The sequence below is a fragment of the Anolis sagrei genome, chromosome 1 (genome assembly GCF_037176765.1).
Source record: "Anolis sagrei isolate rAnoSag1 chromosome 1, rAnoSag1.mat, whole genome shotgun sequence".
NCBI lineage: Eukaryota > Metazoa > Chordata > Lepidosauria > Squamata > Dactyloidae > Anolis > Anolis sagrei.
This window is the reverse complement of record NC_090021.1, coordinates 339,462,118-339,477,351: the sequence shown is the minus strand read 5'-3', so window position 1 is coordinate 339,477,351 and position 15,234 is coordinate 339,462,118. Positions and strand designations below refer to the sequence as shown.

General features: G+C 47.3%; 1 protein-coding gene across 7 annotated transcripts in view; it reads right to left on the bottom strand.

Annotated features, from left to right (window-relative positions):
• Positions 1–13,521, bottom strand: part of TRIM9 (tripartite motif containing 9) — a 72,405-nt gene extending 58,884 nt beyond the window's left edge. For 5 of the 7 annotated variants that reach the window (XM_060753062.2, XM_060753071.2, XM_060753081.2 and 2 more), the window contains exon 1: positions 12,490–13,462. In XM_060753062.2, the coding sequence (XP_060609045.1) occupies positions 12,490–13,377 (888 nt within the window). In that variant the 5' untranslated portion in view covers positions 13,378–13,462. Of the gene's footprint in view, positions 1–12,489 lie in introns of all 7 variants that reach the window. The other 2 variants (XM_060753053.2, XM_060753098.2) reach the window with 1 other exon arrangement.
• Positions 13,522–15,234: the final 1,713 nt, after the last annotated feature.

The window sequence follows — 15,234 nt, the reverse complement described above, 5'->3', positions numbered from 1 at the left end:
TACAGCCCGGAAAAAAAAACCTACAATGACCCAAGCAATCCATTCTCGGGGGTGGCTCAGAAACAAAAGGGACTCTGGCCTTTTCAGCAGTCTTTATTTGGCTGGCCTGGGAAAAGACATTTACATAATCCCATCATCTCCATGCTCAGAAATCCCAAGACATGACTAGGATCAGCAGCTACCGTATTTGTATCTATTCCTTTCTGTATAACTTTGATCCATTTATATAATGTAACCATTTCCCAAGTCTGAAATGTATAAACTGTATTTTCATTCTACCTTATTCTTAAATGTACTAAATATAAAAAACTATGTAAACTGCCTGACTCAAGACAAAGGACCATTACTCAGGAATGCATTCTCAGGCTGAGGCAATAGCTCCCAACTGCTCCACTTTTTTTTTTTTTGTCGTGTCAGGAATGACTTGAGAAACTGCAAGTTGCTTCTGGTGTGAGAGAATTGGCCGTCTGCAAGGATGTTGCCCAGGGGACGCCCTGATGTTTTTGATGTGTTACCATCCTTGTGGGAGTCTTCTCTCATGTCCCCGTGTGGGGAGCTGGAGCTGATAGAGGGAGCTCATCCACGCTCTCCCCACTAACTGCTCCACTGCAGCCATCCCAATGGACTTCCTCCCATTATCTGCCTGGAAAAAACCTATTTATTTGCTTCAAGAAGCAAAGGACTGGAATGTACTTATTTAACCAAAGAGTGTGACTTGACCAAGGGCATTCGAACGGGGATTCGAACACTGAACTCCAGAGTCATAGGTAAGGTAAAGGTTTCCCCTAACATTAAGTCTAGTAGTGTCCGACTCTGGGGGTTGGTGCTCGTCTCCATTTCTAGGTTGAAGAACCAGCGTTGCCCGTAGACACCTCCAAGGTCATGTGGCCAGCACAATTGCATGGAGTGTCGTTGCCTTCCAGCTGGAGCGGTACCTCTTGATCTACTCAAATTTGCATGTTTTTGAACTGTTGGGTTGGCAGAAGGTGGGCCTAACAGTGGAAGCTCACCCCGCTCCCAGGATTTGAACTGTGCAGGTACAGCTGTACCAGGAGCTCCAATTTTGTTTGCTTTGCATTGAATGTTTGTCGTAGTCCTAAGTTTCAGGGACTCTGCAGATAGGTGGCTTCTTTTGGCTGCAATCATAGGGCAAGCCACCTGTCAATTATAATTAGGTTCCCTGGTCCCGTCCCCTTTGGGTTTTGGAGGGAATAGGAGCCAGTTTGGGTTCAGTCCACACAGAGAAGCTTTCCATGCAGGACATAATACCAAGATCTCCTGTAGAAAGCTTCGTCTATACAGCCCACAGCTTGGCCGAGGATCATACAGCCTTACAGCTCCTTTGCTGAGGGACTTCAGCCAGCCATCACCGAAACCTGAGCTCATTTTCCCTTGGAAGTCTACAAAGCTCTACTTGGTAAGGGTCACTCACAGAAGCCAGAAGCAGGGGCTCCACTGTTGCATCCCAGTTCAAGAAACGAGACCATAAGATTAAATCCACCACTCTGGACTATAGGAAAAGCAATCCTTGTTTATTGATGAAAAATTGGTTACAAAAGAAAGGTAAATGCAGAGTCAAAAAGCCACAGAAAAACACAGTAGTCAATAGGATCTCTGAACTTGAGCAAAACTTCAAAAGCCACAAAACAATAACCAGGAGTCTGTTAGCCTTTTACTAACCATGAACTTGGAAACTAGAAGCCTCTGGGATTACTGGCCATGGAACACAGGAATTCTGCCAAAGCGCAGCCACAGTCCCGAACGATGCTTGACCTAAAGAAGCACCCGGCAGGAACCCTCTTAAACCAAAGAAGCTATTTTTAGAAATTCCCCTTGACTTTTCTGTCTGGGCCTCTTTCTGCTGTAAGCGCTGTGACCTTCGTAGCAACTGGGAAACATTTCTATCTCTGACTATCTGTTCTCTTCGGTCCTCATTAGCAGCCCCAGGTGGAGAGATATCACGGCTAACTTCCAAAACATTCTCTTCCAGCTGTTGGGTTTCATTTTCATCCCCACTGACCTTTGCATCAACAACAGATTCCACACTGGCAGAGTCAGGGAGAGCTTGCTCAGTTGGAAAAACTATCAGAGAATCCTGTTCACAGAGATCAGGATCAGGCTGAACCCCAACATCCACGCCAACAGAGGCAAAGACAGACTGCCCAGATTAGAAGTTAAGGATTTCCCTATTAGCTAAAATACAGTTTATGAAGATAGTGCCTGTTCCCTGTGGACAAGATTGAGAGAGAGCCAATAGACTGTTAAGAAAGCTTTAAAGTACCTGTTTGTTTTCATCAATAATAAAGAACTTTGTTGAACCTTTAAGCAATCTAAAGACTCTGTTTTAAGGAAATCCAAGGGCCTTTAATCCGTTGGGCACACGGAATTTATGTCCTGTCTACAGTCTCATGCACAGGCCCAGCGTGCGACAGCACATGAACCACTGGCCTTTTGGTCAGCAAGTTCAGCAGCTCGGTGGTTTAACACACTGCACCACCAGTGGGGCCATCATAACCCAATGCCAAACCAGTATACCATGCTTTCTCCTGTATATGGAAAAGGAGTTGGCTTTAATAGGGTTTTGTGGCTTTTAATATTTGCAGTCTCCAAAGACTAAATACTTGGCAGCAGTGGGGATTTCACCCCAGAGGAGGTAATTTGCACCAATTAGCACCAGTCACAGTCATTACATAAGTGGCTAGTGGGTTGCATCTGGCTTCTTAAGGAGAGAACGTCAGAACAATTTGTGTCAAAGGCATAACTTCGAATGTCGAGAAGAATGGCGCTGAGGCCTCCCTGTGACCACGTGCCAAGATTTCCTCCATCAAGAAGCGGAGGCGGCCCTAGGTAATTTTCAATGGTAAGCAAACAGTATTTTGGCGCCCCCCCCCCCCCCAACCAATCACTGATATATATTTTCTGTTCGTCGTGGGAGTTCTGTGTGCCATATTTGATTCAATTCCATCATTGGTGGAGTTCAGAATGCTCTTTGATTGTAGGTGAACTATTTTATTTGTGGTGTCAGGGCAACCAGTCAATTATATTACATTTCTAACAGAACAAAGCAAACAAACAGACAAAATACAAAATTTGTGAGTTTGGTAGTTGATTAAATGTCCTTTGACCAGTATCTGGCCACTTGGAGTGCCTTTGGTGTTTCCGCAAGGAGGTCCTCCATGGTGCATGTGGCAGGGCTCAGGGTGCATTGCAGCAGGTGGTCAGTGGTTTGTTCTTCTCCGCACTCGCATGCCGAGGATTCCACTTTGTAGCCACATTTCTTGAGGTTGGCTCTGCATCTCGTGGTGCCAGAGCACAGTCTGTTCCGCGCCTTCCAAGTTGCCCAATCTTCTGTGTACCCAGGGGGGAGTCTCTCATCTGGTATCACACATGGATTGAGGTGCTGGGTTTGGGCCTGCCACTTTTGGACTCTCGCTTGCTGGGGTGTTCCAGCAAGTGTCTCTGTAGATCTAAGAAAACTATGTCTTGATTTAAGTCGTTGACGTGCAGCCAGCACCCGAATGATAGAATAGGTCAAACATCTCACACAGAACCCCCATGACCAACAGAAAATACTTAAGGCCATCCAGTCCAACTCCCTTCACCAGGGCAAGAAAATGTAAACAAAGCCCTCCTGACAAAGAGCCATCCAGTCAAAGATATCCATAGATATATATAATTCACACACACACATATAGTAGCATAGATTTGAAAGGGACCCCTAAAGAAGGGCAATGATATGTTGCATGTTCCAGGGTGGGCAAACCAGACAATCTCCACACCAACACTGACAAAGAAACAGCAAGAAATACTGTTTACCAACAAGCATAAAGAAATTACATATATTAGAAACCAACACTTTCTCATTACTTTATTTTCCAGATCACCAGACTGAGTCACAGCAACGCCTGGCAGGGGACGGCTAGTAATAAATAAATGGAAACTTTTTTTTTACTAAAGTATAAAACATCTGTAAACTTTAAAAAATTAAGCATTTTCCATAATAGATGGGAGCTTCTTTGGAGGAGGGCTCTCATTTTGGGGCAGTGAGAGAAAAGATGGAACCTGGCTTGTCTGAACTGCAAATATTGTCCTTTGTTTGGGCAAACATGCCTCCGTCCCTGCCTCAGCTCCATAGAGATTTCCCATGGGCAAAGCAGGCTGAAAGTATTCAGGATTGCACGAACCTATAATTGCACTGCCAAAGAGTACTGCTGCTTTGCCAAACTACAACTTCCTAGGACTCAATTAAATGTGGTGCATTAACTCTAATGTATTGCCTAGGCATGGGAAACTTGAGCTCTCCCTCCAGGTTTTTTGGACTTCAACTCCCACCATTCCTAACAGCTGAGGGGCGGCTGAGGGGGAAAAGGAAAGGCCTGAGGCTGTTAGGAATGGTGGGAGTTGAAGTCCAAAACACCTGGAGGGAGGGCCCAAGTTTGCCCATGCCTGGTATAGATGCACCGTGTACAACAGAAAGCCTCTAAAGCTGGGGCGTTCTGGTTCATGTCTAAATCATAGAATCATAGAATCAAAGAGTTGGAAGAGACCTCATGGGCCATCCAGTCCAACCCCATTCTGCCAAGAAGCAGGAATATTGCATTCAAATCACCCCTGACAGATGGCCATCCAGCCTCTGTTTAAAAGCTTCCATAGAAGGAGCCTCCACCACACTCCGAGGCAGAGAGTTCCACTGCTGAACGGCTCTCACAGTCAGGAAGTTCTTCCTCATGTTCAGATGGAATCTCCTCTCTTGTAGTTTGAAGCCATTGTTCCATTGCGTCCTAATCTCCAGGGAAGCAGAAAACAAGCTTGCTCCCTCCTCCCTGTGGCTTCCTCTCACATATTTATACATGGCTATCATATCCCCTCTCAGCCTTCTCTTCTTCAGGCTAAACATGCCCAGCTCCTTAAGCCGCTCCTCATAGGGCTTGTTCTCCAGACCCTTGATCATTTGAGTCGCTCTCCTCTGGACACATTCCAGCTTGTCAATATCTCTCTTGAATTGTGGTGCCCAAAATTGGACACAATATTCCAGGTGTGGTCTAACCAGAGCAGAATAGAGCATGGGGAGCATGACTTCCTTAGATCTAGACACTATGCTCCTATTGATGCAGGCCAAAATCCCATTGGCTTTTTTTGCTGCCACATCACATTCCTGGCTCATGTTTAACTTGTTGTCCACGAGGACTCCAAGATCTTTTTCACACGTACTGCTCTCAAGCCGGGCATTGTCCCCCATTTTGTATCTTTGCATTTCGTTTTTCCTGCCAAAGTGGAGTACTAAAGAACCAGTATTGCATCCAGAGAGCTGTCAGAAGTGTTTTCCTTGGTCACTTACCTACGAAATACCTTCAGAGGAATAGCAATCATATGACAGTTAATGTGTTCTGTAGCTATATATGAGGGTAGAATGAAAAGTAATGCCTCCACCTTCATTACTTGGGTTTGGATTGGAATATTTTAATAAATCAAAGCAGAAATAATCCTTAGAATGTGCTCATTAACTACCACTATTCACTTTTCCACATAATCACCAGAGAATTGGATAAATTTCTGCCAACAATGAACAAGTTTTCTGAAGCCGTCACGGAAGAAGTCGACACTCTGTTTTCGCAACCAGCGTCTCACCGTTCTCTCATCCTGGGTACCCATCGTGCACAGATCTTCCAATAGCCAAGCAAAGCAATAATGTGACCCACACATTCTTGTGAAATGCCGATTATGGTTGAATTTTCTGTCTGAGTGATACGATGATCATCCTGAATCAATCTGTCAACCTTTTGCTTGTGAAACTCAGTGGTTGCTGTCACAGGACATCCAACTCTTTGTTTGTCACGCAAGTCAGATGTTCCCACCTCAACATCTTTCAACTTACTCACACAGTACTCACATCAACACAATCACCATAAAAAGCTTGCATTCTCTGATGAATCTCCTTTGAGGTGACACCTTCTGCTCTTAAGAATTCAATGACTACACGTTGCTTAAGTCGCATTGACCAACTGTCTGTGCAGAGTTCCAAACTTTGCACTTTAACAACACAATCATTCAATGCTGATGCTTCCCTACAAAATGAAACTGTAGAGGAGAGTCTACTGAACAATCCAGTACCTGCCACATACCAGTACTGCCATCTGTTGAAGTTACGAAGGTGGAGACATTTCTTTTTCTGCTAAGGCTTCCCGCCAAAATGGAACTGTGGAGGAGAGTCTACTGAACAAGTCAGTACCTGCCGCATACCAGTACTGCCATCTGTTGAGGAGTTACGAAAGTGGAGGCATCACTTTTTCTGCTAAGGCTTCCCGCCAAAATGAAACTGTAGAGGAGAGTCTACTGAAAAAGCCAGTACTTGCTGCATACCAGTACTGCCATCTGTTGAGGTGGAGGCATTACTTTTCATTCAACCCTTGTACATATCCATGAGTGATATCTCAGAAGGTTATGAGGATGTGTTGCAGTGAAGACTCCCAATGGATGTCTAAAATATTATATTCATTGTGTTCCTTTCACATCATCTCTGGACAGGAAGGTTGACCCCATGTATTGTGTTGAAGAGAGCCAGCACGGGATTGAGAATTGAAACCAGAGTTTCCCACTGGTGACCTTGGGAAGGTCACAGTCTCTCAGCCTCAGAGGAAACTCATGACAATCTCCCTCCAAACAGATCTTCTTGTAAAACTATGTGACAACGGGTTGTTGTAGGTTTTTTGGGCTTATATATGGCCATGGTCTAGAGGCATTCTCTCCTGACATTTCACCTGCATCTATGGCAAGCATCCTCAGAGGTAGTGAGGTCTGTTGGAACTAGGAAAAGGGGTTTATATATCTGTGGAATGACCAGGGTGAGACAAAGGACTCTTGTCTGCTGGAGCTAGGTGTGAATGTTTCAACTGACCACCTTGATTAGCATATAATGGCCTGACAGTGCCTAGAGCAAACTTTTGTTGAGAGGTGATTAGATGTGACAACATCTCCATAAGTAAGAAACTACATGAAGGCACACAACAATGATGTTGAAGCCTGAAGGCCCTTCTACACTGCCATATAATCCAGATTATCATAGAAGATAATCCACATTAGCTGCTTTGAACTGGATTATATGACCCTACACTGGAAGGTAATCCATTTCAAAGCAGATAAATACGGATTTTATATGGCAGTGTAGATGGGACCTGGGATTGAGAAGGAATGGGTCTGAATCCAACTATGAGGCCCAATGAAGGCCGATCCATTGAATCAATGGGATTTTTGACCCAGTATTTTATTTAATAGCTTTAACTTCATATTTTGAAATGACTTCTAATGGTGTGTGTCTACTATAGAATTAATTTTTGACACCACTTGAATTCCCATGGCTCAATGCTGTAGAATCATGGGAGTTGTAGTTTGGTGAAACACCATCCCTCTTTGGTAGAGGAAGCTAGAACTCATCAAACTCTCACTCCCACAATTGCAGAATATTGAGCTATGTCAGTTAAACTGGTGCTAAACTGCATTAATATTATAATGTAGATGCACCTGATGCCAATTTTGGGAATGGGGATCCATGATCCCAGAGCACACCCAAGCAAAGATGTGCTGCTATGCACATGCGTATGCTCATAAGGAGATGTGGGGGCAAAGAAGAAGACATCTGGAAATGCATCCCTGCAAGAGTTGGCTTCTCTGACCCAGTTACCTCAAAGATGGGGTCACCATTGCAAAGTAAGATTCTCAGATCAAAGCAAGACATGGGTAACTGGCAAATCTGTGTATGTGAATGGGAGGTGAGACAAACATTCAGGTTCAGTGGGAAGCAGAAACTATAACTGTAGTCCTGTTGCTTCTTCCCAACTCAAGTAGATCTGTCCATTGCTGAATGTCAACAAAGATGAGGCTTGCTATGAGTTTTTCGGGCTGTATGGCTATGTTCCAGCACCACGAAAAGCACTGCAGACTAATTCAACCAAAGAAGTCAGCCATAGCAGAGCACTTGATGAACCAACATGGACACAGAATACTACTGGAGAACACAGAAATACTGGACCATTCTGACAACCATCATGTCAGATGACACAGAGATGCCATTGAAATCCACATGAAGCATGTCGACAATTCCAACAGAAAGGAGGAAACCATGAAAATGAACAAAGTCTGGCTACCAGTACTAAAAAACAGCATAATCAAGGCAGTTAACAAGGAACATCACACAGAAACAGGAGAACACCAGACAGCCAACAATCAGTTGCCAGTGAACACCTCAGAAACACAGGATGCCTCCAGACAACAGAGGCCGGGTTACCTCTATGCAAATACCCTCACTGATTGACTTTGCAGCTTCATGGCTACTCAAATACTAATTCAAGCTTGCTAATTGCAACATTAATATTGGCCATCCATTTCAATCCCATTCTGTCAGGTAGGAAGACACAACCCAAGCACTCCCGATTGATGGCCATCCAGCCTCTGCTTAAAAACCTCCAGAGAAGGAGACTCCACCAGAGTCCCAGGTGGCATAGTCCTCTCAATGTGAGGAAGTTCTTTCTGATGTTGAGGTTGACTCATTTCCCCTGCAATATGAATCAATTGCTCTGTTGCATCCTAGTCTCTAGAGAACCTGAAAAGAAGCTTTCTCCCTCCTCAAGGGACATCCCTTCCCATATTTAAACATGGCTCTCATGCTCCCTTCTCTCAAGATAAACATGCTGCACCCAGATCAGACTATGGCAAGTGCCATCAAGACACCAGGACCTGTTTTTGCCTCTTTCCAGCTCTGGATCCTTGGCAGAGGAAAGCCAAACATGGCAGCCACGTCCAAGGCTGCATTCTGGACCATTGGCTACATGCAGGCAGGAGGAAAACACTGGATGGCAATGGAAACCAGGCCAATGCAATAAAGAGAGGAATCCAGTGACCCCATTGATCCCACCTCTGGCCCTTCCGCCCCATCCTCACAGCACCCCACATTCACCCCATCCTTATCACCCCATAACACTGCATGCAGCTTGGTGCAAAGGCTTGACTGGCAGCCAAGAGGAGAGCAAAAAGGGGGGAAGCTGGTGTGTGCTTGGACCCCCTTGGCAAGAGATGACTATGCCCCCATGATAAGGGGAAGGGGGGTCATAAAGTGCATAGAGACAGAAGGCTGGACGTGCTGTTTACAAGGAGAGAGACTCAATCATTGGAGCTGGAGAAGGGGAAGGAGAGATGGCGGGGAGCAAACTGATCCAGAAGGCAATGGCTGATAAGGAGGAATGGCTGGGAGAGTGGGAGAAGATTCCAAGGGAAAGCAAGAAGGGAAAAGAATAGAATGAATGATAAAGAGTATTGTCGAAGGCTTTCATGGCCAGAATCACTGGGTTGTTTTAGGTTTTTTTCGGGCTATATGGCCATGTTCTAGAGGCATTTCTCCTGACATTTCGCCTGCATCTATGGCAAGCATCCTCAGCGGTAGTGAGGTAAGCATCCTCACTACCTCTGAGGATGCTTGCCATAGATGCAGGCGAAACGTCAGGAGAAATGCCTCTAGAACATGGCCATATAGCCTGAAAAAACCTACAACAACCCAATAAACAAGAGCTTTGGAGAAAGAGAGAGATACGATGACGACGATGAGGCTGCAGAGAGGGATGAAGGAATTCGAGAGATGAATGGCGTCAGGAAAGAAACTGTTGCTCCTTTCGGCACTGATATTCTTGGACTACAGATCCCATTGTTCCTACCTGGCTAGGGATGATGGAAATTGAGAAGGAAAAAGGAGGGATAGCTAGGGACTTTGGAGAAATGATGCTGCAGAGAGGAAGGAACAGAGCCAAAAGATGAATGGAAGCAGGAAAAGAATTGTTGCTCCCTTCCACACAGATATGCTGGTACTATAGGTCCTATTGCTCTTGCCAGGCTGGGGATGATGGGGGTTGAAGGCTGGGGATGATTGGGGTTACAGGCTGGGGATGATTGGGCAGGATAGGAGAGGAACTCAAGACCTATTGATTGATTTCAATGGCATAGGTGCCTTGAATGTTGACTCAACACACAAGCAAGTCCCTTCAATTCAATGGGTCTAACCTAATAGGGTCTTACTCATTGGGTTCAGGTCAAAGATATGATGAAAGGAGGGAGAGAGGGAGAAAGAGAGGAGGAAAGAGTGAGAGAGACAGAGAAGACACATTTGGGGAGGATAAGACAGGAACTCAAGACCAGAACTCTATTATTCTTCTCAATGGCATAGGTGCCTTGAATGTTGATTCAACACACAAGCAAGTCCCTTCAATTCAATGGGTCTAACCTAATAGGGTCTTACTCATTGGGTTCAGGAAAGGAGGGAGAAAGGGAGAAAGAAAGGAGGAAAGAGTGAGAGAGAAAGAGAAGACAAGGAGAAAGGTTTGGGGAGGATAAAACAGGAACTCAAGACCAGAACCCTATTATTCTTCTCAATGGCATAGGTACCTTCAATGTTGACTCAACACACAAGCAAGTACCTTCAATTCAATGGGTCTAACCTAATAGGGTCTTACTCATTGAGTTCAGGAAAGGAGGGAGAGAGGGAGAAAGAGAGTAGGAAAGAGTAAGAGAGACAGAGAAGACAGGGAGAAAGGTTTGGGGAGGATAAGACAGGAACTCAAGACCAGAACCCTATTATTCTTCTCAATGGCATAGGTTCCTTCAATGTTGACTCAACACACAAGCAAGTCCCCTTGATTCAATGGATAGGGTCTTACCCATTGGGTTCAGGTCAGAGATGTGAAGAAAGGAGGGAGAAAAAGAGGAGGAAAGAGTGAGAGAGACAGGGTAGAGAAAGAAGAGAAGGAGGGAGAACCAGACATGAAGAAAACTGCCTTGCATCTCTATTTAGAGATAATGTATTGTCAAAGGCTTTCACAGTCAGAATCAATGGGGTGTTGTGTATTTTCTGGGCTGTATGGTTGTGTTCTAGCAGCATTTTCTCCTGATGTTTCGCCTGCAGATGCCTCAAGTGTTTTCCCTGCAATCACAATCAATGCCTTCCAATCAAGCCAAAACACACGATGCCTTTCTATTTGAAATATATTAATTCCCTGGGTCTGCCTCATTTGCAGAGTATGGTGTCTTGTCACCAAGTTCACATGCAAAGCAGAGGCGACAATCTTGTTTTTAGCACATTAGGAAATCTGCTATAATCCCCGGGACCAATATTTGCTTTGCGCTTTTGGGTAATTCCATTCCTACAAGTTAAATGAGCTTTTGCCAAAATAAGGGCTTGGGAGGAACCTTAAAGCTTCAGGAAAACTACCCAAGAATCTAAGGATATTCTTTTTTTCTTTTGGACTACAACTCCCAGTATCCCTTGGCAAACTCTGGGAGTTGTAGTCCAAAATGGCCCCGAGGCACCATCAAAATATACACATGAACTCAGGCACCAATATAGTTCTGATTTCCATCTCCATCCCATTTCAAGTGCAATAAAGAAATATTAATACTTGCCAACCTTAAAGGAATGTTGTTGGAATTCAACATGTTGATGAAATGGTTAATCACATTCTCCCCAATCTTCAAGATCTATGCTAGTTCCAAAATAGCTCTATACGTTGGGCATTTGGTATCTATTGGTGTTTGGTGCTAGAACCCTTGCGGATACCAAAATCCACCACTGTACGATAATATACAGTGGTGTGTTATACATAGTGTTGTAGTAAAATAACTCTAAACATTGGTTCTTTGAATCCACTCAAGTTTGGTTCAGCGGATACCCAAATCCATGGATGCTCGAGCCCCATTATAAAATGATAAAAGGTCTGGAGAACAATCCTATGAGGAGCGGCTTAAGGAGCTGGGCATGTTTAGCCTGAAGAAGAGAAGGCTGAGAGGAGATATGATAGCCATGTATAAATATGTGAGAGGAAGCAACAGGGAGGAGGGAGCAAGCTTCCTTTCTGCTTCCCTGGAGACTAGGACGCAATGGAGCAATGGCTTCAAACTACAAGAGAGGAGATTCCATCTGAACATGAGGAAGAACTTCCTGACTGTGAGAGCCGTTCAGCAGTGGAACTCTCTGCCCCGGAGTGTGGTGGAGGCTCCTTCTTTGGAAGCTTTTAAACAGAGGCTGGATGGCCATCTGTCAGGGGTGATTTGAATGCAATATTCCTGCTTCTTGGCAGGGGGTTGGACTGGATGGCCCATGAGGTCTCTTCCAACTCTTTGATTCTATGATTCTATATGCAAGGATCCCTTGTATAAAATGGCTATCTATCTATCTATTTATCTATCTCAGGCTTGGGCAAACTCTGGCCCTCCAGGTGTTTTGGACTCCAACTCCCATAATTCCTAACAGCCTACCAAAGTCCAAAATACTTGGAGGGCCCAAGTTTGCCAAAGCCTGAGATATCTTGAATTTTTAAAAAAATCTATACTAGTTCCCAGCTTTTATGGATGCAGGCAAAATGTCAGGAGAAAATGCTGCTAGCATGCAGCCATACAGCCTGGAAACCGCACAACAGATAAGGATAATCATGTGCATCCCCGCACTCCACTGACCTTATGGAGCTTCCACATGGCACCCAGGGCCTTGACCTCGTGGTTGTTGTGCTTGCCCTCCTCCAGGCACTGGTAGCAGACGGGCACCTTGCACTGGACGCAGTACATGCTGTGGTTCTCCAGCTCGTGGTCGGTGCAGGTGGAGATCTTGCGTGGGCTGAGCCGTCGGCTGACCCTGCCTTGCGCTGGGGGCAGGAGCCGGTGCTTGGCCAAAGGACCCCGAGGCGGGTGGCAGCGCAGGCGGCAAGGGTCGCAGTAGAAGACGTCGCACTGCTCGCACATCACGGTGGCTTCCTTGGGTGCCTTCTCACACAGTTGGCACCGCAGGGCGGCCGCCTTGCTCTGCTGGTAGCGGTCAATTACGCCCTCCAGCACGCGGTTCTTTGGGAAGCCCCGCAGACCCCGCTCATCTAGGATGAGGCTGCGGTGGCATTGTGGGCAAGTCAGGCATGCGTTACGGGGCACAGGGGCCAGCGACGAACCTGGAGGATGAAGGTGTGAGGATGATGACGACGACGAAGCCCCCGTGGCTCCCGAACCCGGCGGTTGTGGCGGCAACGTCGGCGGGAAAACCCTCACGCCGTTGGGCGACTTCTGGCAAGGGGTCGGCGGAGCACTGGCAAAGCCCCCGTAGGAGCCGTAGCCGCTGTCGGCCTCGCTGTAGAGGCTCATCTTGTCCAGGTCCAGGTAGTCATAGTCGCCCGATGCGGTGGAGGCCGAGCCGGAAGCGCGGCGGCGACGGCTCTGCGGGGATTCGGCCTCCGGCGTCTGGACCAGGATGTTCCTGGCGCAGGCCTGGCAGAGGTTGTGTGAACAGGGCAGGATGAGCGGCTCCCGGTAGAAGGAGCCACAGACGGGGCACTTGAGCTCCTCTTCCATCTCTTCCATGGGAGGAGGGCGAGGAAGAGGAGGAGAAACAACCGCGGATGTGGAGAAAACGGCGGGAGCTCTTTCAGCAGTGTGGACAGATCCCAATGGGTAACCGAATGGCTCCTTCAGCACAACGGACAGCTCACCACGGGAAATTGTGCTGCCCCTTCAGCACCACGGGCAGCTCCGGTGTGGGGAACAGAGTGGCTCCTTCAGCACCACGGGCAGCTCAGTGTCGGAAACTGAGTGGCTCCTTCAGCACCACGGACAGTTTACCACGGGAAATGGTGCTGCCCCTTCAACACCACGGGCAGCTCCGTGTGGGAAACAGAGTGGCGCCTTCAGCACCACGGGCAGCTCCGTGTGGGAAACAGAGTGACTCCTTCAGCACCACGGGCAGCTCTGTGTCGGAAACTGAGTGGCTCCTTCAGCACCACAGGCAGCTCCCTATGCGGGAGCTCTTTCAGCGATCAGTAACCAAGTGGCTCCTTCACCACTACGGACAGTTCACCAAGGGAAATGGTGGTGCTCCTTCAGCATCACTGGCAGCTCCGCGTGGGAAACTGAGTGGCTCCTTCAGCACCAAGGGCAGTTCCCTATGAGAAACTGAGTGCACCTTCAGCACTGTAGACAGCTTCCCACGGGAAACCAAATAGCTCCTTCCGCACCACTGACAGCTCACTGTGGGAAAATGAGCAGTTCCTTCAGTACTGTGGACAGCCACCGCGGGAAACGGTGTCGCCCCTTCAGTACCACCAGCAGCTCCCTATGAGAAACCGAGTGGCACCTTCAGCACTGTAGACAGCTTCCCATGAGAAACTGAGTGCCTCCTTCAGCACCACTGACAGCTCCCTATGGGAAACCGATCCGCTCCTTCAGCACCATGGACAGCCACCGCAGGAACCGGTGTGGCCCCTTCAGTACCACGGGCAGCTCCCTATGGGGAAGCTGAGTCTCTCCTTCAGGACCACGGACAGCTCCCCAATGGGAAACCGAGCAGCTCCTTCAGCACCATGGACAGCGACCCAGCCTCGGCCGCCTCCCAAGACCGCACTGCCAGCAACGCCAAGCTCTGCCTTCCCCTCTGCTGCTAAAGCCACGCCCCCGCGACGCTCCCATTGGCCGCCTCCTCCACAACGACACCACCATTGGAGGAGACTATCCGTGGGCGTGGCCAAGGACTCGACTCCGCCTTTCCAACACTGATGGAATCTCCCTGGCTCGACGCCCCGCCCCGCGACACGTGCCATTGGCTGCTCCCCCCTGGCGCTCGCCAGCCATTGGATGAGCAGGTGTTGTGTGGGCGTGGTCAAAGGGACAGGCTCTCTCTCCTCTCCCCCCGCCTCTCTTTGGCTTCCTGGCTTCCCTTTCCGTCCAGACAGTCGCGCTTCCAGCACGTATTTCATTAATAGGTTGTAATCTGCTCACTAGTTGAGGATCCAGGGAAACTGGAATCATAGCGCTCTAACTGTACGGTGTGGAAGAGATGCAACGTGGAATGCGACCTAAGATGGCCCAACAAGGGGGGTGGAGGGAAAGGATACAAGGACGGAGAGGGCGTCCTCCAACTCTTCTTATACAATCCTAGAGTTGGAAGAGACCCCCAAGGGTCATCCAGCCCAACCCCCTTCTTTCTGCCAGGCAAGGAATCCACAATCCAAGCGCTCCCGACAAATGGCCATTCAGCTTCTGCTATTTATTTATTTATCGTGTCAGGAGCAAACCAAACAGTTGTATTGCATTTTTTAACAAACAAACAAGCAAAACACAAAGTTTGCAAGCTTGGTAGTTGATTAAATGTCCTTTGACCAGTAGCTGGCAACTTGGAGTGACTCCGGTGTTACTATAAGAAAGTCCTCCATTGTGCATGAAGCA